The 22,120-nt window shown below is 42.4% G+C and overlaps 4 protein-coding genes across 9 annotated transcripts; 2 read left to right on the top strand and 2 right to left on the bottom strand.

The window, feature by feature from the left end:
• The first annotated feature begins 311 nt into the window (after positions 1-311).
• Positions 312-6,082, top strand: ighmbp2 (immunoglobulin mu DNA binding protein 2). Of its 3 annotated transcripts, none has more exons than XM_086109704.1 (16): positions 312-388; positions 830-912; positions 1,104-1,273; positions 1,355-1,550; positions 1,631-1,728; positions 1,979-2,142; positions 2,253-2,453; positions 2,754-2,889; positions 2,979-3,153; positions 3,259-3,441; positions 3,519-3,637; positions 4,094-4,188; positions 4,358-4,481; positions 4,576-5,346; positions 5,417-5,616; positions 5,842-6,082. In XM_086109704.1, the coding sequence occupies exons 2-16, from the start codon at positions 836-838 to the stop codon at positions 6,037-6,039; spliced, it is 2,907 nt and encodes a 968-aa protein (XP_085965830.1). In that variant the 5' UTR covers positions 312-388; positions 830-835; the 3' UTR covers positions 6,040-6,082. The 3 variants fall into 3 exon arrangements, with proteins under 3 accessions (XP_085965830.1, XP_085965831.1, XP_085965829.1); XM_086109705.1 differs by lacking the exon at positions 312-388 and adding an exon at positions 414-601 and having other exon boundaries at positions 2,757-2,889; XM_086109703.1 differs by lacking the exon at positions 312-388 and adding an exon at positions 414-601.
• Positions 6,083-6,100: 18 nt separating this feature from the next.
• On the bottom strand, positions 6,101-13,594 carry rapsn (receptor-associated protein of the synapse, 43kD). Its single transcript, XM_086109706.1, has 8 exons — positions 13,209-13,594; positions 12,441-12,779; positions 11,259-11,417; positions 9,579-9,677; positions 9,364-9,486; positions 8,666-8,719; positions 8,380-8,579; positions 6,101-7,748 (listed from the first exon to the last, which is right to left on the bottom strand). The coding sequence occupies exons 1-8, from the start codon at positions 13,431-13,433 to the stop codon at positions 7,676-7,678; spliced, it is 1,272 nt and encodes a 423-aa protein (XP_085965832.1). The 5' UTR covers positions 13,434-13,594; the 3' UTR covers positions 6,101-7,675.
• Positions 13,595-15,872: 2,278 nt separating this feature from the next.
• kbtbd4 (kelch repeat and BTB (POZ) domain containing 4) lies at positions 15,873-20,129 on the bottom strand. 4 transcript variants are annotated; one of them, XM_086110211.1, is made up of 5 exons: positions 20,097-20,129; positions 18,408-18,869; positions 18,083-18,224; positions 17,782-17,888; positions 15,873-17,561 (listed from the first exon to the last, which is right to left on the bottom strand). In XM_086110211.1, the coding sequence occupies exons 2-5, from the start codon at positions 18,858-18,860 to the stop codon at positions 16,701-16,703; spliced, it is 1,563 nt and encodes a 520-aa protein (XP_085966337.1). In that variant the 5' UTR covers positions 18,861-18,869; positions 20,097-20,129; the 3' UTR covers positions 15,873-16,700. The 4 variants fall into 4 exon arrangements, with proteins under 4 accessions (XP_085966337.1, XP_085966334.1, XP_085966336.1 ...); XM_086110208.1 differs by having other exon boundaries at positions 19,798-20,107; XM_086110210.1 differs by having other exon boundaries at positions 18,408-18,865; positions 19,798-20,107.
• A 1,076-nt stretch (positions 20,130-21,205) lies between these two features.
• LOC147206286 (protein FAM180A) lies at positions 21,206-22,035 on the top strand. The gene is made up of 3 exons (XM_086110225.1): positions 21,206-21,278; positions 21,537-21,598; positions 21,688-22,035. Exons 1-3 carry the CDS (start codon positions 21,206-21,208, stop codon positions 22,033-22,035), a joined length of 483 nt encoding a protein of 160 aa, XP_085966351.1.
• The last annotated feature ends 85 nt before the right edge of the window (positions 22,036-22,120 follow it).

Here is a 22,120-nt window from a genome sequence, read left to right as displayed (position 1 = left end):
CAAAATATCACAGACACCTCTCGGTAGAGTTTTATACCACTGCAAACAATGGATCATCATAAAGATATTGAGTGTGAATGTATCATCGCTCAAAAACAAGAGATGGCTTGTGTGTGTCGAAACGTATTTTATACTCTGATTTATAAAGTGATTTTACTTTTTTTCCTCGCACATCGGGTTTTGAGCTATTTCCATATTTTATTTTGAAGTACAGTGCCTCCCATCCAGACTACATCCTCAAATTAGAGCGAAAGTGATTTAATTTATTTAGATATTGTTGCACCGTGTCGTCATTCGTCACACAAGTGTGTGACCGTGTGTGTGCGTGTGTGTCTATGTATGTTCGGGGTAATAGGTTAGCGGCATACCTGGTTCACACTCCTTACCAGTAAGTGGCGGTAATGCACCTGAACGTTTCTTGCCAATCGCCATACAACTCCATAAGAAGTAGACAAATGTTAGCATGTTACTTGCTAACATGCTGGCTATATTACCCGACAAGAAAATGCAGTTTTTTGCCAGCAGTTGGTAAATAAATATACAGTTTTTTAGTCGCCTTTATTTAACTGTCATCGTCGATATTCATCTTTAACTGCAGCAGGTGAGTATTTTAACTGCATACGAAATGTGGCGAACGTGGTGTTAGCACGGTGGCTAAGATAACTTGTCAACATTGCATACGGATTACAGTATTTCAAAGGAATACGACGTTGAACTATATTGGTGCTTATTATCACAGAAATCGACCATTAATACCATCACGCCAATGTTTAGCTCATTGGAGATTCGGCGTGGCAAGTTGTTGATATTTGTCTTCTTTTTGTTTTAGGCAGGGATGGCAGTCGAAAAGTTCGTTTCAAAGACACTCGAACTTCTTCAAGAAGAGAGGGAAGCTGAAATAGAGGAAACCAGGTTTGTGAAGAGAATTTAATGGAAACACTCCACCTGCCTTATCTTCCCTAATTAAAATACATCACATTTACTTAAGTGTTTTTAAGTACATTTTTATTTCCGTTTTTCCCCCAGCATGGTAGGTTAGTGCAGTGGTTCCCAAACTTTTTTGCTATACACAGTGGATGGATTATTTTGTTTTCTGCACTCAGGGTGTGGAAGGAGAACATATCACTCAAGGAGCTTCAAAACAAAGGAGTGTGCCTGTTAAAACTTCAAATCGGAAGTCAGTCCACAGGCATGTACGGTCGAACAGTTGTTGTCCTCGAGCCAAGAAAGCATCTTGGCCTCTCATCTCTTCCAAGCAATAGCTTTGGACCTGGTAAAATGGAAGAAAAAAACCCCATTGCTTTTTATCTATGATTTTGAAACTCTGGTTGACTTCTTGTATCCTTTGTCACAGGGGATATAGTTGGTTTATATGACTCTGGGGGATGCAGTGAGACCTCTCAGATCAGCACAGGCATTGTGACACGGGTCAGCCAAATCTCAATAAGTGTGGCTTTTGATGATTCAAAGGATGGGCTCAGTTTTGATGCACAGGCTCTATACAGTCTCTTAAAGTTGGCAAATGATGTAACATATAAGCGAATGAAAAGGTAAGCAGTGCATTTTTATTGTACATTTAAAATGTCAACTATGTAGCTGTGTGACATATGAACATTTTTTGTACTGGCAGGGCTTTAGATAGGTTAAATGGATACAACAATGGACAATCTGCAAATCTGATCAATGTTCTCTTTGGGGAAGCCAAACCTTCTTCTCATTCCCAACCATGTAAGTGACAACAGACTTAGTTTGAGACCTACGCATGTCCTTCTTGTACATGAAATTCCAATCACACAAATTACAAATGACAAGGGTATGATTGGCAGAATATTGAGCTTGCACATTGAGATCCAAAACAAGCTATATTTAACTTATCTGCGAAATAAAAGCAACATTTGTGATAGAGCTGTTGAATTGTTTGTGTCAATGATGCATCTTCTTTAGAGAAAACCTTTGACTTGGTGTTGTTTTCCATTAGATGAGGTCAAATTCTTTAACTCCAACCTGGATGATTCCCAGAGAGAAGCGGTGACCTTTGCGTTGTCTCAGAGAGAGTTGGCAGTGATTCATGGACCTCCAGGCACTGGGAAAACCACCACAGTAGTGGAGATCATTCTGCAAGCTGTCAAACAAGGCCAAAAGGTGCAACAAAAAAACTGCCTACAGTTGTCGTAACAAGGATATCAACTGGTTGTGGCTTGTAAAGCATCTCACATGAGCCAGAATATCGTTTTTTTTTTTTTTTTGTGCAGGTCTTATGCTGTGCCCCTTCAAATGTGGCAGTGGACAATTTAGTGGAGAGTTTAGCCCGGTGCAAGGCAAAAGTTCTGAGGCTCGGTCACCCAGCCAGACTTCTGGAGTCTATACAGAAGCATTCGCTGGATGCCATCCTTGCCAAGAGTGACAACGCCAACATAATTGCTGACATCCGAAGGGATATTGACAAAGCTTTTGTAAGTAGGTCTTCACAAGTCCCTTACAGGCATGTGAGCCACCTTGCCGACGATTGTGGTGGATGTAAAGCTGAACCTTGAGTTTGGTGGGCAGGCTTCAGATTTATCGCCACTTGAGTGAAGTTAAAAACTAAAAATTAAAAAAACACAGCCGATGCAATATAGCTGTGCATTGACAATCACACACAAATACTGTCCATCATTTGAACACTCGCAAGCAGTTACCCAAAACTCTTACCCAGACATTCATGCACAGACGACCTCGATTTGTATGTGTAATCCTTTCATTTTGGAATGAAGAAGAACAACGAGAAAGGAGAGCGGGGCAACTTCTGGAGGGAAATAGGCGAGCTGAGAAAAGAGCTGAAAACCAGGGAAGCCACGGCCATCGGCCAGATTCTAAAAAGCGCTGACGTTGTGTTGTCAACCAACACAGGTTAGTCAAAGTCTTCAAATAGCCAGATAGCAAATGTCACCTGGGTGTCATTGTGACGATGAGCAGAAGCCGTTCATCCGCATCTGCAGGTGCGTGTGATGACGGGCCTCTGAAGTTCCTGCCAGCCGAGCATTTTGATTGGATGGTGATTGATGAGTGCGCGCAGTCGCTGGAGAGCAGCTGCTGGATTGGTCTGCTCCAAGCTCGCAAATGCATTCTGTCAGGAGACTACAAGCAGTTACCACCTACTATCAAATCACAAGTGTAAACATTGTTTTTTCTCAATATTGGACATTTTCAAATCTATCATAAGGGTTTTTTTTTTCTATCCTTGATATGATCCATATTGTTCTTCCATGGTTCCTGCAGGGCGGCTTCAAAAGGCTTGTCTCTTAGTCTAATGGAGAGACTCATCCAGATGTATGGAGACTCAGTTGTGCGGATGCTAACAGTTCAGTACCGCATGAACAGTGCCATCATGGAATGGGCCTCCAAAGAGATGTACCACGGAAGACTGACAGCACACAGTTCAGTGGAGGCACACTTATTAAAGTAAGAATCAGCTCAGTTAGAAAAATAAAACACAAAAATAGAAATAAGTACCGTACTTAAATAAATGTCACAAACAGAGATCTCCCCGGGGTCACCTGTGTCGAAGAAACCAGCACACCTCTTTTTCTCATCGACACGGCTGGCTGTGGTCTGACAGAAATGGAGGTGGCAGATGAGCAATCCAAAGGCAACCAAGGTTAGGTCTTCTTACCTAATTGTACTTCAAAAGCATAATTACGTCACTGATGGTGTAAACTGTAAAACACGTTTGAATCAAATATGTGTTTTGACAGTATGTTCACTGTACTATTTTAGTTACGTTTTTTTTTTCTCCAGAATTTCAAAATTAAAATTAGATTTTTAAAAAACTCTTATTTGGATTTTTGGACCATTTAAAATCTTTCCGACTCTAAATTGTTCAGCCACACTCTACCAAAAAAAATAACCAAAATTTAAAAATTCAAAATAAAAGCCCAAAACAAAGATTTTTTTAAAAAAGACTTCTAATCTTCAAATTTTTGGACCGATTCAAACCATTCCAAATTTGAACTGTTCAGTACATCTCGACCACATTCCTTTATTCAAAGAAAAAAAAAAGCACAAACATAATTTCGTGTTGGTGTGATCTTTGAACATGTCATCTTTTTCCCAGGTGAGGTTGAAATCATAGCATTGCACATTAACGCCTTGACTGAAGCTGGGGTGAATGCCAAAGACATAGCTGTTATTGCCCCATACAATTTGCAGGTAAGTTAGTTGGTTCGGAAGCTGGATTTGAAATTATCATAATTGGACTTTTGTCAGGTCAACCTTTATCTTGGCTTCGATCAGATTGTGAAAGTTTAACAAATGTTTTGGGCTGCAAGTTTACTGCTTAACACCTGATAATATTTTTAATGCTTCTGCCTCTGTGAAGGTCGACCTCCTGCGTCAGAAACTTTCTGCAAGGCATCCAGCGCTAGAAATCAAGTCAGTGGATGGCTTTCAAGGCAGAGAGAAAGAAGCTGTGGTTTTGTCTTTAGTCCGGTCCAATCGGAAAGGTACGGTACATTTTCAGTTTTGGTGTTGGTGCTATGGCAACATATCTGCCAAATTCAGTCTGATTTGAACAATGTTCATACCTCCTGAATGCAGGTGAAGTTGGTTTTCTGGCAGAAGACAGAAGGATAAACGTTGCTGTCACACGTGCGAGACGTCATGTGGCCATCGTGTGTGACACCCAGACGGTTCAAAATCACGTTTTCCTCAAGACGCTGGTCCACCACGTCACTGAGTACGGGGAGGTCCGAACAGCATTTGAATACCTACAGGACATTGTCCCGCAGAATTACGTCCGTGACCACAAAGACACAAAACCTGACACTTCGACAACGCAGAAGCCCGAGGGAAAGAAACCCAAACCGGTTCCCAAGAAATCAAGTGGAAGTAGCACGCAGGCTAATAAACGCAATAATCCCATAAAGGTATGTGTATCGGTGCTCGCTGAGGAGGAACAGAAAAGGAACCGACAAAGTGAGATCAGAGAGATGGTGGAGAACTTTATGAAGAATCTCGGTAAGAGTGAACTCGAATTCCCGCCGTCGTTCAACTCCCACGACCGCCTGCTGGTGCACCAGATCGCCGAAGAGCTCGGCCTCACGCACCAGAGTAAAGGCGAGGGGAAAGACAGGTGCATTACCGTCTCCAGGCCAACAGCTCAAGAGCAGGCGGAAAGAGAAGAAAGTGAGGGAGCAGCTACTTCCCAGCAGCAGGACACTCCTCAACACCCCCCAAAAGAATCTCCATTAGATTTAAAAAGTTTACACGTAGAGCGAATGCAGAGGGAACAGCAGAAAAGGGAAGATCATGCTCGACAAAAGAAGCAGCAGAGCTCAGTCGCCACAAAGAAGTCCACTGGCGCTAAAGGTTAGCATTGCAAACATCTGCATTTGTACCTTGCCAAATTTGTGTCGACTGTGTTTTTGCGCTCTCCCAGGAAAGAAGACGACCAAAGCAGGCGCCTGCGAAATTGCGGCGGCCGCTTCCCCGGGCGATGACCTTGACGCCCTCATCAGCGCTGTGGTGAAGGCAGACAGCGTCTGCAGTTTTGCCAAGTGTAAAGCCTCCGTGCTAACACTTGGACAGCTTTGTCTTTTCTGCAACAGGCAATATTGTCTCAGTCACCACATACCAGAGGTAAGGCAGCAGGAAGACTCAAACCTTGACAAGTAGACTTGTTATGGTTTGATGTTTCATCAAACCATAACAGTTATGGTCTAAAACGTTGAATCACATTTCTTCTGCGCCGTATTTTCATCATTCCATGAAATGACGGCAAAGTAAAAGCCAGATGCACCTTACTCACATGCTACGCATGTCAAGCTTATTTGTTCCGGCCTTCGAATATTTGTATCATTTCAGGTGCACGGCTGTGGAGATAAAGCCAAGACTCACGCTCGAATGAGAATAAGCAAGGAGGGGGTTCTGTACGCCGGCAGCGGGACAAAAGACAAATCCATGGACCCCAATAAGAAAGCTTATCTACACAGGAAACTGGACTCTAAACTCAAAGATATGGCGACACAGAGGAAAACAAAAAACAATGAGAAGGATGGGTAACAATTCTGAAATAAAGTGGTGTTAGTCCTGCCAAAAATTTTCATTTTTTTTCCTCCCCCTCTTTTTATTTTGTAAACAAGATACAATACATCGAACTGGGTACATTCATTGACATTAAAAGAAAATAGAACAGGAGAAGCAGAAAACGTAACGTACAGTACGCAAGCACATTTGTGTCGCAAAGACAAAGCAAAGCTGGTGGATCACGGGGACAACTGCAGACGTACCATGACAAGAAAGGCGTCACCTTCACACTGTTAATGTTCACCTTATAGCCTTAAGTTTGCCAAGATCTTTTGATATTACGAAAAAGTCAGCTCTGACTGGTAACGCCCATCTTCTTGCAAGCTGTAGGACACCAAAATCCCATCTTTTTTTTCCATCTGCATATGTGAACCATAATTAAGAGAAGTCAGAGTTGAGAGGTAGTTCATTCTTACGATGATGTCAGCAGTGGAGGAATGTAAAAAGCAAAAAATACCTCCACCGTTGTGCTGAAGAGAACTCATCTGTTTTGGTTTTATCTTCCATACATCGCGAATAATGAGACATTTTAGTTTTCACTGTGAAATGTGATCATGCAGCATCAGTGATAAAATAGCTGCATGAAATATTCTGCCTTTACAAAGATAATATTGCTGCGGTTTGACACTGCAAGAAACTACAGAGGTATTTTTCTAAAATATTGAGTGAAAAATGAATGTAACAAATACATGGTTTCTGTTAAATACTGCAGTCATATTACAGGGACTGTATGTGCTCACGTAAATACACAACTAGATTTTATCACGTGTGTGTGTTTGGCATTCTTAGTCAATCAAACATGCAACGTCTGACATGCGGAGTTCTCAATTCTACAAAAGCTCAGCATTCTTCCCCGTTTTCCAAATGACTAATTAATGGCTATTTACAAAAAAACATTCAAATAAATACATGAAAGCAACCATCAGATTCCCTGTTCAGTCATCTTTGTCCCTCACTACTGGTGTCAGAGATTTGGACAGAAAAAGGAATTTCTATGAAGAACACATTGTGCATTGATCCGGCTCCTTAATGTCAAGGAGTAAACAGCTGCGTATTCATATTTTGAAAGACATCAGAGTCTTGTTAAGTTCAAAAACACCTCCCCTTATTTAAAATGTTTACATTACTGTATGTACAAGAATAGAATATCATGCAAACAAAAGTGGCTGAATAAAACCTTAATATGCATAAAGTGTAAAGAACAGCAAGAGAACCTCTTATCCTTATTGTACATTTCCGATGCATAGACTAAGCATGAGTTCATAAATATGTCCTGTGTACGGTCCAAATGCTTTGCTACTTCCTCTCACCCTTGCAACCAAAGTCCAAATACTCCAGCCTGGATTAAAATGTAGCAAATGGCATTTTTACCTACCCCGTTCTCTTAACTCACTTCCATACTGATGTCAGTCAAGAAGATGAGAGAGTCCTCATAATGGGGAGGCCTGCTTCTGTTCAGCAGCCGCCCCAGCACAGAGCCACGAATTACAACCTCGTCAAAGATCGTCATCTCTTCCCCCGAGGCTGCCCGCTTCTGTCAAGGCCGATTGGCAGCATGTGAGGCATCAGTGCACCGTGTTTGGAGATTGATTGGTCAAACATGGTGGCTAAATCACACGAATCCTGGTTTCATAGAGTTCTTGAAACACTTGGGACAACCTTTTGTCCCGTTAGTCTGCAGACACCTGGAAGAATAAAAAACATTGTGCTTAAAAGTGCTCCCATAGATGAACGGGAACAGTGACTCGACTCCATGGTTATTATAATTAATGAAATAATGAAAACGTAAACTGAAAAAACAAATTCCAACCTCGAGTCATTTTTTTTCAAAAGTGATAGCTAACTGAACTTTGTAAAGCTATCTATAATTGTAGCCAAAACTGTTCTGTGTCATCTCTGTCAATTAATTTCAAACATCAACTTAAACTAATAAAAACAAACAAATCTGCTCTAAAAACTGGTTGAATTTCATTTAATTTGGAAAAACAAAATGATAACCAACTATTATGAAAAATCTCAAACGATGATAGCTTTGATCGATACCCATTTGATGTGGAAAATGTGTGAACACAGGGTCCATTTAAAACGAAATACTAAAACTATTAACTCATTCAGTACCAGCCAATTCTGGACCAAGTCTGGAAAGACGTTTAAAAACGTCTTTGGGAGTGAATGAGTTAAAAACAAAATGAAAACATCTTTTTAAAAATAACCAACCTGCTCTGAGAAGTAATTAAAACCAATTGAATTTTTAAAACAAAAATCAGAACAAACTACAATGAAGAATCCAAATGTATAACTCTGGTCGACACTCACTTCAGGTGGAAAATGTGGGAACAGGGCAAGGCCTGCAGCTTTTGGTCCCTGTCCCCGATGGACTCGCCGCACATGCCGCAGTAGAGCTCCAGCTCCTCCACGCACTGCAGGAACTTCACCACCTGCTCACGCAGCTCCGCCTGTCTGCCCTGACTCCTGTAGATGCCCTCCCTCAGGCAATGGGCCTTCAGCGTGCACAGCTTGATGCGCAAACACAACAAGGTCATCGGTGGAATATGGGTCCTGCCATCCATGTTTTACGTTGCGCGCGAGGATCATCACAAACCTTGTTTCCCATTCCATCTGCCAGGGCCTGTGCTCGCTCTAAAGAATCCAGGGCCTGGAGAATAAAATATAAGAGACGATATTCATTCATTTCGATTCAGTGGGATTACGATTCAATTTGATATGGTGTGGCTCAAGCCGAAAGGGTCTGATCTAATGAATTTCTTGTTGTCCTTTTACAGACAAATGGCTCAACGTATCGGTAAATGTGTTTTTTACAAAACGAATCTAAACGTATAAGGACGTACTTTAAAATGGAACGATTCCATTCGGTTTGATACGATCAGATATGAGAAGATTCAAATCTTTTTTGTTAAGCTCCGAATATACAAATAAATATACATACATAAACGCTAGCTTCGGGCCGAGACCTCCTCTTCACGATTTGAAACTTTTTTTTTCCACAAATCTATACTGTTGGATGTTTTTTGACCAATCTTAAGTGTTGAAAATCCTAATGACTAAACAATGGTGCCGTTTTTGGGGTCTCCTGAAAGTGATTTTGAAGGTACAAGGATCCTACCTGAGGCTAGCGAGACATAATGGTCATCATGGTTTGGGATTTTAACAATTTGTACAGGCGTACCTAATGTTTTGTCCAGTGCACCTATCTGTTACACGTTTCGTTTTATACCAAAACGAGACAGCTAATTAGCTGCCGCGCTATAACTACATTTATGTTACTGGTAAATTCAGCACCTTCACATATTCCTTCAGCAGAAGCCAACACTTTGCCACTGCCAGCTGCACGTGGGCTTGTCCAAGTCGATTCCCAATCTCAGTCATGATACCCAATGCCGACTCGTAACGAGGGAATGCTTTCTGAAAGGTTTAAAAAAGATACAATTAAGTTCGACTGGTTCGGTCAAAGCTCATTTGTCAGATCAGGGGAAAAACGAGCGATAACTACTTACATCAAAGTCACGCCTATAGCGGTGTATGTCTGCAAAGTTCAGCAAGCACAGAGCCTGCAGAGGGCGGTCACCATGCTGCAGAGCAATTTTCATCGATTCCTATCGGAGGAAAACATTGCGAGAGGTGATAACTCCATCACTTAGTTCGACTACAACATCAAAAGGTTCCGAGAATGGGGAAATCACTGCATGTAAGTGGCAAGGCCGAAAACCCACGTTGCACGCCTGCATCAAAAATCGACATCAATATGTAAAGTGTATCACAACACGGCTCGGAAATACTTCAGACAGCCAATGTCAGTAAATGCAATCTGGCGCTACATCCGTAAGTGCAACTTAAAACTCTACTACACAAAGCAAAAGCCATTTCATCAACAACATTCGGAAATGCTGTCGGGTTTTCTGGGCCCAAGCTCATCTAAAATGGATTGATGCAAAGTGGAAAAGTGTTCTGCGGTCTGATGAGTCCACATTTCAAATTGTTGGACTGACACAAAGGTCAAAAGACAGCAGCTGTGATGGTATGGGGCTGTTTTAATGCCCGAGGCATGGGTAACTTACACATCTGTGAAAAGACAATTAATGCTGACAGGATTTGGAGAACCATATGCTACCATCCAAGCAATATGGACGCCCCTGCTTATTTCAGTAAGACAAACCACATTATACATGTGTAAAACAGCGTGGGTACTAGAATGGCCTGCCTGCAGTCCAAACCCGTCTCCCATTGAAAATGTGTGGCGTATTATGAAGTGTAAAATGGGGCAATGGAGACCCCAGACTGTTGAACAGCTGAAGTTCTACATCAAGCAAGAATGAGAAAAGAATTCCACTTACTAAGCTTAAAAAATGAGTGTCCTGAGTTGCCAAACATTTACACCATTTTTGTTAAAAAAAAAAAAGGTGATCTAACACAGTGGTAAACTTGTCCATGTTGCAGATTTTTTGAAACGTGCTGCAGCCATAAAATTCAAAGTTCATGATTATTTGTGAAAAACAAAGTTTATCAATTTGAAGATTTGAAGATATATTTGTCTTTTTTGAGTGTATTCAATTAAATAAGGGTTGAACATGATTTGCAAAATCATTGTCTTCCGTTTTTATTTATGTTTCACACAACATCCCAACTTCATTGGAATTCGGTTTGTACGTACACCACCAGCATGTTTTCAAACGACTCCTGTGAGATATTTTTGAGCTCACCTTCAAGCACCCTCCAGTACACACATATTCTAAATATCACTGGATGTGTAAATTGGATGGCGAAATGCATTTGGCAAATGTAATAAATCTGAAAAGCATCCTGCTATTTTGTTACATTTGCATGCCAAGTCAATGACATCAATTTATTCCCTGCACCCTTCCCACAGCACATAATTAGAACAGAGAGCCAAAGGCCCTCTCTTCATTAACACTTTAAATCAGTGCTTCGATGGGCATATTTTGGTGGAGGTCTAAGGTCTAGTACAAGACAACAACTGGTGCTCGCACCTGTTGGCAACTGAGCGTCTACTGTATGTACAGCTTTGGCATCAGGAAGGCCAAAGACCTCACTTTACCATAAGCAGTCGTAGGAAGAACAGACTTCCTTACCAAACTTTAAGTCAATGTGAAGTGAATATAATAATCTTGTAAATTTGACAAACCCCAGAGAAGACACACACCAAGGGTCCACAGTACCTCGCAGCATTCCATGGCGTCCGGAAGGCGCTCCAGCTTCCTGTAGGCCACCGACATGTGGTACTGACTCATGGCTCGATATTTGAGGCTCCAACCTTTTCCATAGTCGTTGACGAGCTCAGCTGCTTTGCAGGGGAAGAACAGGGCTTTCTCGTAGTCCTATCGGTACACATTTTCAATGAATAAGAGAAGTCGTAATATGGCTGCGTCCAAATAAAGAAGCCCAAACTGTGCACTTTTTTTTGGACGTGGGCATAAAATAACACGCGAGTGCATTCTCCGCATGCCACATGGTCACAATGCCATTGAAACCAATACGCCACGGGAAGCTGGGGGATTACGCTTACAAATCTCTGATGTCAAGGGTACGCCATCACGCCCTCCCAGCCCCAGAGCAGGTCCTCATGACTAACAATGCCCACTATTGGATGAGCTAACAGTTGGTCATGTTTGTTTGGATGCTCCACGGTGTTATCATGCTCTACAAATACACATCGGTGGACCGAGTGATTGCACAATCAAGTCACACGTGCCACTCAATGTCAATGGGCTGCGGCTGCTATTTAGCCTCGCCATAAGAGAACCAATGCTTAAAGCCAAATAGAGGCCAGCATGCGCCTTACCCCCCCCCCCCCCCAAAAAAAACAAACAAACACACACACACACAAATACCAGATTTTAAAAGAATACACGATTGCATAAAAATGTGAGCTATTTCTCCAATTCTAATGCAGTGGAACCTCCAAAAGTCTTAACGGGTATCTGGCATGTATCTTCCATTTAAAGTTGGTGATATCAGAGTCAAACAAACAAACCTATTTATGTGACGTGTTCTGTTGTATCATTGTTATTTCATGTTCAATGTTCTGTAAAGCGCTTTGTTACATTTCCAGCAATTGTGAAAGCTCAATCAAAGTAAAGATGTATTGTATTGCATGCATATATGCAACTTATATTTATACTGTGTACATTTTTTCTGAAACATTTATTTTTTTTGTGCATGCAACACTTTTTTCCCCCCCCAATTTTGCTGCTTTAGACTGCAAATTTCCCCAGTGTGGGACAAATAAAGGTTATCTTATCTTATTGTATAGGTTAGGGTTGTGCGCCTCTCTAATAGAACAGTAATGGACAGTCTTCAATATACTGTAACACAAGTGCGTGACTTGTCTTTTGTGTTACCTTCAGATGGACGTAAATGTTTCCCAGACTGCAGCAGACTCTGCACTCCAGCATCTTGTCATCATTGTTGTGTGCGTAGCGCAGGGCCTTCTCGTAGCTCTCCAGAGCTTGCTGGAAGAGGCTGAGGCCCAGGAAAGCGTTGCCCATGCTGAGACATACCTGCCCGTTGAGCTGCAGGCTGACCGTGGTGCCTTGCATGTTTAAGCAGGTCTTACAATACGAGACCGTTTTGTGGAAGTCGCACAGCTTCTCGTTGCTACGCGCCAAGTTCAGGTAACCCTCGGTCAGGTAATCCGGGTCCTCCATTTCTCTGGCTGTGTCAATTTGATCCAAGGCATACTGAGAAGAATGTGCCATATAATGACGTGAACATGGCTTTAAATTGATTCTTCAATTCAGCGAGAAGTGAGTGGCGCTTGACTAAGGCTGATTATGTCAACAAGACACTGCACACCCACTATCGGATTGCAGGACACTTATTTACTCTGCATTGAGTGCAAGCCACACATGGAAGTGGTGCTAAGAAGGTATCACCTTTGATCTGGTACCATTTAAAAACATCTTGCGCATCGTGGAAATGCACAATTAGTGCACTGAGTCGTCCCGATGACACAATGATGATGTTCAGAGGTATGCTCTCTTGAAATTATGTCATATGAGCAGATTGTCGATTGCATAACACGGATTACAAACGAACATCAGTAAATGTTTTTCAGCGCGACTCAATTGACACGTTAACAATTAGTTGTCAGTGTTGGGCAGTCTTACCTTGAGCATATCTTTATATTTTCCCATTTCTGAATGAGCCGTGATCAAGCATCCCAAAACCCGAAACTTCCCTCCAGGGTCCGAAGTTTTCTCCAACACTTTTGTCCACACCTGCAGAGCTTTGTCAGTCTGATTGGACTGGTACAGTTTCAGTCCTTTCTCTATCTGTTGCTTAGTTTGGTCCTGGCCCATCTCTGTATTGAGGTGCCTCATAAAAAAAGTCATTTGTTTAGGCCACGGGACTTCGACGGGGCAGCAAGAAACAAAAACTCCGCCATGCTGAACACTGAAGATCCCCTGAAGATGATCCCCTGAGAGCTCGGTGCCAGAAAGCCTAACACATCCAGGTCTCTCAACTCGGGCTGCAGCGGGACGGAAAGGAAACTGGATCCAACGAAGTCGAGACCATTATCACCAGTGGCTTCGTGGTAAACCCAAGGGCCAGGCAAATATCTTCCCCATTTAACTCTGCAATAATCCCTCCTGAGCATGAAGCGTTTCAAAGTTCTTCCTCGGATTTCCGTCTGAAAAACTCCAAAGAAACACGTTTCCTAGCCGAGGGCTAACAGTGATATCCCAGAATATCTACTCCCTCCACACCCGAGCAAAAGGAATTCTCAGCACCCCTCTGTCCAACCCCCTCCACCTTCCTTGTAGTGCTGGCGCTACAGCAGATGGCCTTGTCACTCCAAACCATGTGTCCCTTCAGGAATTCTGCTCTGTCCTCAGCAAGCGGCTCCAAGGTCACCAGAGCTCCTAGCGATCCACCTTCACACGAAATACTGATGTCAGCCAGTCATTTACCATCATACTCCTCAGGATCGCCAACACAACAAAGAATATCCGACCCCCACGTTGATCAATGGAGTGAGGTGCTAGTTTTATTTCCCAGGGTTCCCAGATTCCACATGTGAGACGGTGATCTTGGAAGTCTAGAAACGGGAGTCCCTATGGAGGCGCATATGTGCTCCCAGAAAGCCCCACCACTCATCTCAGCGTCAGCAACTGACGCTTAGAATAGTTCACAAAGTCTGACATGTAACTGGGCTTGGGTTTCAACTGCACAGTCTCCTGCAGCACATCTATGGGATCAAAGTTGTGGCCTCGGAGTGGCTTTCTCTCCTTCGTCTCCTTTTGTCCAGCAAGGACAGAACCACCTCCGCCCCTCGCCTCTAACGGCCACTAAAAGGTAGAGTTTCCAGTTAAAAAAAAAAAAAAAATCACTTTTGGTCAATCTGGCCTGATGGTAGTACATCAAGAAAATGACCTGTGAGAAAATCAGCCTCTTCTACATCTGGGATTTTGAAGAAACCACCATATTCCAATGATACAGCTTCACGCTTGATTAGCTTGGGCTTCAGGAGCTAAGTAAACTACGCTATGTTGGAATATCCACATCTAGAAAAACAAGTATGCACATATGCACCCCACGGGGCATAGAAGACCAACAGAAAAAAAGCAGAGGAAGGGACCTCAGGAGCGACGCAGAATTAGCAATGTCTATGCTCGACAGGTTTGTATGTTACCTTGTTTTGATTTTAACTGAATACACATTCCCTAAAAATGTATATAAATTTAAACCAACAACATTTAGCGGTATAGTAAACACTGTGTTACCAAAAAAAAAAATAGCCACGCTATCAATGTAACAGCCATGGCTAACATCTGCTCATTGACAATGCTAATGCTAGCTTAGTATCGTTCATGATGCTCTTTTCTTGAAGCTGGGTTCTCTGTGAGTAGTTAGCACGGATATGTACTTCAATCGTACATCAGAAAGGTGAGAGAACAAACAAATCTGGTCAGCAGTTTTAAAACTGTAAACTCCCCATTTAACAATTTGGACACAGTGAAACCTCATTTATCAGATCCACAAGCAGTGGCTAAGATATGTTGTTTATCAAGACCATATACTACACCCTTTTTATATACTTTTATATACCACGCCCAACATACTTGAAGCACATAGAACGTGCTTACATCTATGAAAACACACTCTGTAAACACATTCTGAATGTATTTGAACGCAAAACAAGTACAGAAAATCCTGCATATTGTCCTGTCCGTATGTTAGATAGATTTGCCTTTAAGAGGCGGGGCCTGGTGGAGTATCTTGTGTCATCAGCAAGTTGGCATGAGCTCTGGCTGACAGCAGTCAGCATAACAGTAAGTAAACTGTACAAAAAAAAAAAAAAAAGATGATTTAATCTTTGAAAAATATATTTCTTTGCACTTGTCAAATGTATGTATTCTATTTTGTTAATTGTACCATCATATGAACTCATGCTTTCTGATATCATAGCATTATGATAACTAGACAGACAAAACGTGGTGGACGTCAGTTCCGTCAAAAGGAAAGATATAACTTTCTATTTAGGTTTGTACTATATACTATATGATAAGAAAAATAGTTAGGCACTTCCTTGCAACAGCCAGCCTACTTGTATTCAAACTGTCTCTCTGCATGCAAGTTTCTATTAAATTGTATCTCTCAAAATTTCTAAAAAAGTGTTTGTCGTGTTTCTTGTCTATTAAGGGTTCACATTATTCCCGTGACACTGAAAAATATGCGGGATGCAAACGGTGAACCTTAATAGAAGTGGAGTAATGCGGAATTGCCAAAGGCATCCCTAATAAAACATCAGTGGAGACAGGCGCTTCACAAAAGCTCCAAGGCAAGAAAAGTTGAATTTAAAAAGCGTCATTAAGTCGGTACAGCGATATATTTGACCTGAAACACAGTACATTAAAAAAATACTTTTGTAAGACAAACACATATGAAAAGTTTAAAAAAACAACAACAACAACACCTGTTATATGTATGCATATTAATATTTGACACTTAAGGAGCCTCTGAAACATTTCTTTCCAATAAACTGTACAGTTGTAAAAGGTTTATACCGGTACTTGATGTTAAGTGCATGCGTGTGTGTGAATAAACATACGGGTTGCGCATCACTGGCTACGCCATCGCGACATATTGTATGACTCCTCGTCAAACACAACCACAATGAGACAAGCGCTCATACAAATAGCTGGATTGGTTATATAAACAGTGAAACTGGTTGAGTAAAAACACTACAGGCTGTCTAAGTCGGGATAAGAGCATTTAAAAAGTCCAAAAGTCATCTGTGCTAGGTTTGAGGTGCCCCCGAACAGGAAAAAAAAATTATGTGGCTCACCAAAATGTGAAGTCTTGTTCACTGTAATGGGTTCAATTAATTGGTCAAGACAAAAATGTGTACGACAGTAATGAATGGTACCAGAAGGCCTGGCTCACCACCACTCATCTTTTTCCACGCTTGCCTTTATGGACCCTGTTTGTGAACTGGTGCACGCTGGGAAAAAGAGCTTTCCACCAAACTTGCCGCAAAGTTACAAAGTTTCAATTGTCCAAAATGTCCAAGCCCATAACAGCATTTGATTGATGAGGCGTGTCTCAACAGTTGTGTCTGTTTTTATATGTACATTCAGAGCAAGGAAGAGGAAACGTTAGGCCAAAACAAATTGCCAGTTTGTCAGGAGGATTTTTAGCCCTCTGATAACGGAGACGACAGACGTCGCCGGGTTGAACTTCAAGGTGTTCGCGTCGCCTTTCTTACACTTGTCCCGAAAAACGTAGATGCAGCCGTTACAGCTGGCCACTTTCCACAACGACGGCACGCAGCTCCACGCTTCAGGGAAACGCAGGCGAGTGAAGCTCTCCAGCAAGGGATTGTAACAAACTAGCGAGTCTCCTTCCGCTACAATGAAGATGACGTCCATATGGACGGCGGCATGCATGCACCCGGCAAACGGCAGCATGTACGGCTTAATGTGACAGTTCTGGGATGCTGTGTCAAAACACTGAATGAGGCGCGACGGCTTGGTGAAAAAGTCCATGTCGTTCTCCTCGCCGCCGAGCAAATAAATTGTACCTCCCAAGTTGACGCCAGCGGCTCCTGAAACCGCCGTGTCCAGCTGGCTGGTCTCCGTCCACATGTTGTCCTTCACCGTGTAGAAGATGACGGCGTTGGACAGAGTGTCCTGCAGCGTCTTCCCGCCGAGAGAGTAGATGGCGTCTTTGCTGGAAACTGACACCATGGTGTGGTGGAGGCGGTCCCTAGGCAGCGGCGCGCAGCGCTCCCAATCCATGGTGTGCATGTTGCACTTCCACATGCGCCGCGGGATCGAGCCGCCCACCACGTAGAGGTCACCTCCGTGCTTACAAGCGGCGGTGATCTGGTGGCAGAGGCTGTTCTGGCCGCTGACGCTGATAGCGTCGTCCTCGTCGCAGTGAAGAGACACGGCCAGGGAGTGAGTCCTTGTGTCCTCTTTGCCGATCAAATAAATGTGAACGTTCTCACCGATTTCCTGAGGCCGCAGGAAGAAATAGACTCAGAAACAGAAGCTGACAACTAGGGGCCTGAGCGATGAATCAAACGATATTAGGCCTTTTCAAAACAAGCAATTGGCTGGGAGTTTTGCTGATTTGATCATTTTTTGAGGCAATAAACAAGATGGGGCTGAATCTAACAATAATCTAAAAACAGTCACGTGATGAGTGTTTTTATGAAATGTGCTGAAATTGTACCTTAAGATTTTCTTGGAGAATACAAGCAAACTCTTCTCTTTCCACTTTGTTGTGATTTATCCATGACTCAATGGCCAGAGTTGGATTCTGTGAACTTGGAACTCCATCTAGCGAAAAAAATACAACCACTTTGTTAGTACAACATTAATTTGAAGATGTTGTCTTTCTCTTGAAAAAAAAAAGTTGATTCTGTAGGTCCATACTATTAATGTAATTTGATACAACACACACTTGTAATTAATGAACTTCAATGTTTCGAAAAACACATTGTGGATTGTGGCAGAGCAAGAAGCAGTACTACCTTTGATAATGTCTAAGAGCAGACAGAGCGGCAGATTGAGGAACTCCTCAGTCAGATGAAGTTGGGCTAAGTGGATTTTAGCACAATGTTTGGCAGATGTGTACAACTCCTGGTCACTGTGCCTGTCTGCAAGCCACATCACCTGGACAAGGACATCATGATAAACCTTTTTTTTTTTTTTTTTTTAACATATCATAACAACTGGGGCCTGACCGTGAAACCAATGCGGCAATTTAATCTGCTGATACTTGCCCTTTTCAAAATAATCAAAATCAATCCCGATAGGTCAGGCCCTGATTTCAACACATGCGGAACACCAACATACCTGGAGACAATTCTTGACCTCCACAGTCCGCGAGAGAAAGCGAGAACATTCCTCAAAAAGAGCCGTTAACTGGTACATATCTGCCATCTCGTAGGTGTCCTGCAGCTCCTCCACCCTCAGTTTAATGGTCCCGTGGTAGATGTAGTCAACCAGCAGCTGGAAAACAGCAGCGCTTACATCCTTCAGTTCGATACAGCGGTTGTGGGACTCTTTGAGGTTGGAGGTGAACATGGAGCGGAAAAAACTGCTCTGCGCCGACAGCACGAGTCGGTGCAGGTGGAACTCTTTGCCGTCCACCGTGATGGTGACGTCGGCAAACAGGCCGTCTTCCAGGCACAGGTCCATGATGCTTTTCACCACTCGGCTGGAGTGGGAGCGGTCGGTGAAGGTGTACCCCTGGAAGTAGTTCTCTTCTCCCCCGACACTGAGGCCCCCCTCCTCACTGGACTCCATCTCGCCTGGCTGGGAGAAAAATGTATTCAGTATTCCCAATACTACTTTCCCAGCTTCATTTTGATTGATGAGATAATTCTGTACATGATCTGTGCGCATGACAGAAAACAGTGAACGCAAAACGCAGAAAATTTAGGTTTGTACTATATACTATATGATAAGAAAAATAGTGAGGCACTTCCTTGCAGCAGCCAGCCTACATGTATTCAAACTGTCTCTCTGCATGCAAGTTTCTATTAAATTGTATCTCTCAAAATTTCTAAAAAAGTGTTTGTTGTGTTTCTTGTCTATTAAGGGTTCACATTATTCCCGTGACACTGAAAAATATGCGGGATGCAAACGGTGAACCTTAATAGAAGTGGAGTAATGCGGAATTGCCAAAGGCATCCCTAATAAAACATCAGTGGAGACCGGCGCTTCACAAAAGCTCCAAGGCAATAAAAGTTGAATTTAAAAAGCGTCATTAAGTCGCTACAGCGATATATTTGACCTGAAACACAGTACATTAAAAAAAAAGAAACATTTGTAAGACAAACACATATGAAAAGTTAAAAAAAACAACAACACCTGTTATATGTATGCATATTAATATTTGCCACTTAAGGAGCCTCTAAGATAATGTGGTTCCAAATAAAGGGCGATGAGCACAATGCAAGTAAAGCTAACTCAATTAGGTTCGTGACATGATAAACAGTAAGATCTACTTTTCGATCAACTAACCTCCCAGGATCTACCCTTACCGGCACCGCACACGTACCCGCACACGTACACGTACACGTACGCGTACACGTACACGCACGCGTACACTTACACGCACGCGGACACGTACACGCACACGTACACGTACACGCACGCGCACGTCATGATGAGAAACAGCCTGAAACTGAGTCATGCGACGCACTTTTGCAGCCTGTTAACTATCGTAGCTCAGACGTACCGTTTTAAAGTGCTTCCCTGGGCCCTCCTAGATTCCTATTCTTTGCCCGTGCCCCCGGTGAATTGTACACGAAGCAAACTCTGAATGAGAATAATATTTAGATGCTATGTGAAATGCCAGTGATGCTAACATTAGCCGTTTTGTACAGAAGATCGCTTTAGCGCATGTTAGCACAGCTCCGTGCTGTCAGTTGGCGTTTATTTAAAAACGTTTTAAACAAGATATTACCTAGGAATAATATTAAATCAGCACAATCACCCTGAACCACTGTAGCATGAAGAAACAACGAAACTGCTCACCGGAAGTAAATAAACTTTACAACAGTCAGCTGATCATCGTTCTCTTCTGTTTTATGTTTCTAGCTAACGTAAGTACGCTACCGCCCCCCATAGGCCAGAAGTATATTGCAGGAACATACTCGAGCTATGTCATGGATTTAATATAATCTACATTTGCGTAAAAGCACATTTGGTGGTTTAATTGCTTGTATCACATTTGTTCGGGATAGAAATATATTAATAAATTTTTACTCTGTGATTTAAAAGGTGACATTTTGGAGCGACCGGCAGCATAGCTCAGTGATAACCTGCTCCTCTTTCAGCCCAGGCGTTGGGGTTTCAATTCCCGGCCTTTGCAACTTTGTGTACTTGACCAAGATACGAAACGTCGGGTTGCTCATGTAACTGTCATCAGTAGTAAACCCCTTTGCGTACCAAAGGTAGAAATACCAGGGCCTTTATCAGTGACAGTCCATTTACCATACAACAAAAAAAAAATCTACTAACCCAATTCCAAATTGTTTGATCTAAACAAATAAAACCCATAAAATTCCTGTTATAAAAGGCCGTGCGCCCTTTGCTAACCACATTAAGAGTTGTTTATTGTTTCCAGTTTTTCTTTTGTCATGTTTATATGCAACAACATGTCCAAGCTCTCCAACCCCCCAAATATTCAAGTTTATTCAACAACAAAGCACCGGCAAGATCAAACCGATTTATCTATCTTGATACACAGGGTGAGGAAACAATTTGAGAATGGTACTTTTTAAAAGTAAAGATGTGATTTGGTTGGGCTAAATCCAAACCAATCTTCCATTTTTTGGCTCCACTATGACCCATACTGTATATACTAATATACTTACTGTATTTGAAAAATAAAAAGTCAAGGGAGTTACTTAGCCTCTATTAACTGCTAACTACCCTGATTACTTCTGCAGGATTAAAACACATTGGATCAGAAAGAGTAAGATCCAGAATATTGCTGTTTCACATCACGGCCATCTGGCTTTGGATTCCATTTTCCAGCAGGGAAAAAAATGCGTGGTATTTGACAGTGTTGTCTCTGCCTACTCACGAATGGACAGACGAGAGAGAAGAAGGATGCAGTCGTGTCATGCTGGAAACGAAGAATGAAGATGAAACTCCAATTAAGAATTTGGCAGCTGGTCATTATGTGGATGTGTTTCAAACAGGCACTGCAAGGTAAGTTGGAGCAGATCGGAGCTGCGACGGAGACTGAATTTAGTCCCATAATAAGACTGAGTTGATAAACATTCAATGAAACTGTCCACGCTGAAGACATTTTATATTTTAACTTTGTAGTTTAATTTGCATGGCAAACCCCAATTTTTGGTATTTGAGCGTGACTGGTTTAGACAATATAAATAGCAACTTTTCATACACGCACTACCAGTTTTATGTTTTGGAAAATTGATATATGTGTTTGAAATTAATCTCTAGATGCATCTGCAGGTAAAAGTCCAACTCGCTCGACAGTTGTTGATCCAAACCTGATGTTCGAGGTACCGTTGCCATGCTACAGTTCAGTGAATATAATTTACAACACTCTGGTTCCATTTAAGACAAGTTGTTTCGAAATCCCTTCTTGCAGTTTTTGCTGGGCGGTGTAGAACTCAACCAGGACAGCAATATTGTCCTGCTTGATGAGGAGATGGCATCAATGAGGCCTGGGCGGGCCTTCCTCTCTCGGATCAATAACAACATTCCTCGGAGTTTGAGTTCCATGCAGCAGATGGTGGATGTGCTGAAGAGTCGGAGGAAGGAGCCGATGACTCAGGATCTGTTTGAGAGTCTCGTCTTGAGCATGGTGCGCTCGGCATATAAGACTGGGAACCAGCGACGACCCGGGGACCGGGAGGCCTGGGGCGAAATGCTCCTGCAGCTCGCAAATCTCACAGTGCATGAGTTACGTGGAAGTTATCTCCTCAGTTACATGTAAAACTAGAAGTGATGTGCACATGTGCAGCAATAAACAATTCATATTGATGCAACAAACTTGGCTTTTATCCTTTCGCTACAATTAT

This window comes from Hippocampus guttulatus, chromosome 4 (genome assembly GCF_054856545.1).
Source record: "Hippocampus guttulatus isolate MCC_2025c chromosome 4, RoL_Hgut_1.0, whole genome shotgun sequence".
Classification (NCBI taxonomy): domain Eukaryota; kingdom Metazoa; phylum Chordata; class Actinopteri; order Syngnathiformes; family Syngnathidae; genus Hippocampus; species Hippocampus guttulatus.
Note: the sequence above shows the minus strand (reverse complement) of the source record. Positions and strands in the feature narration are given on the sequence as shown.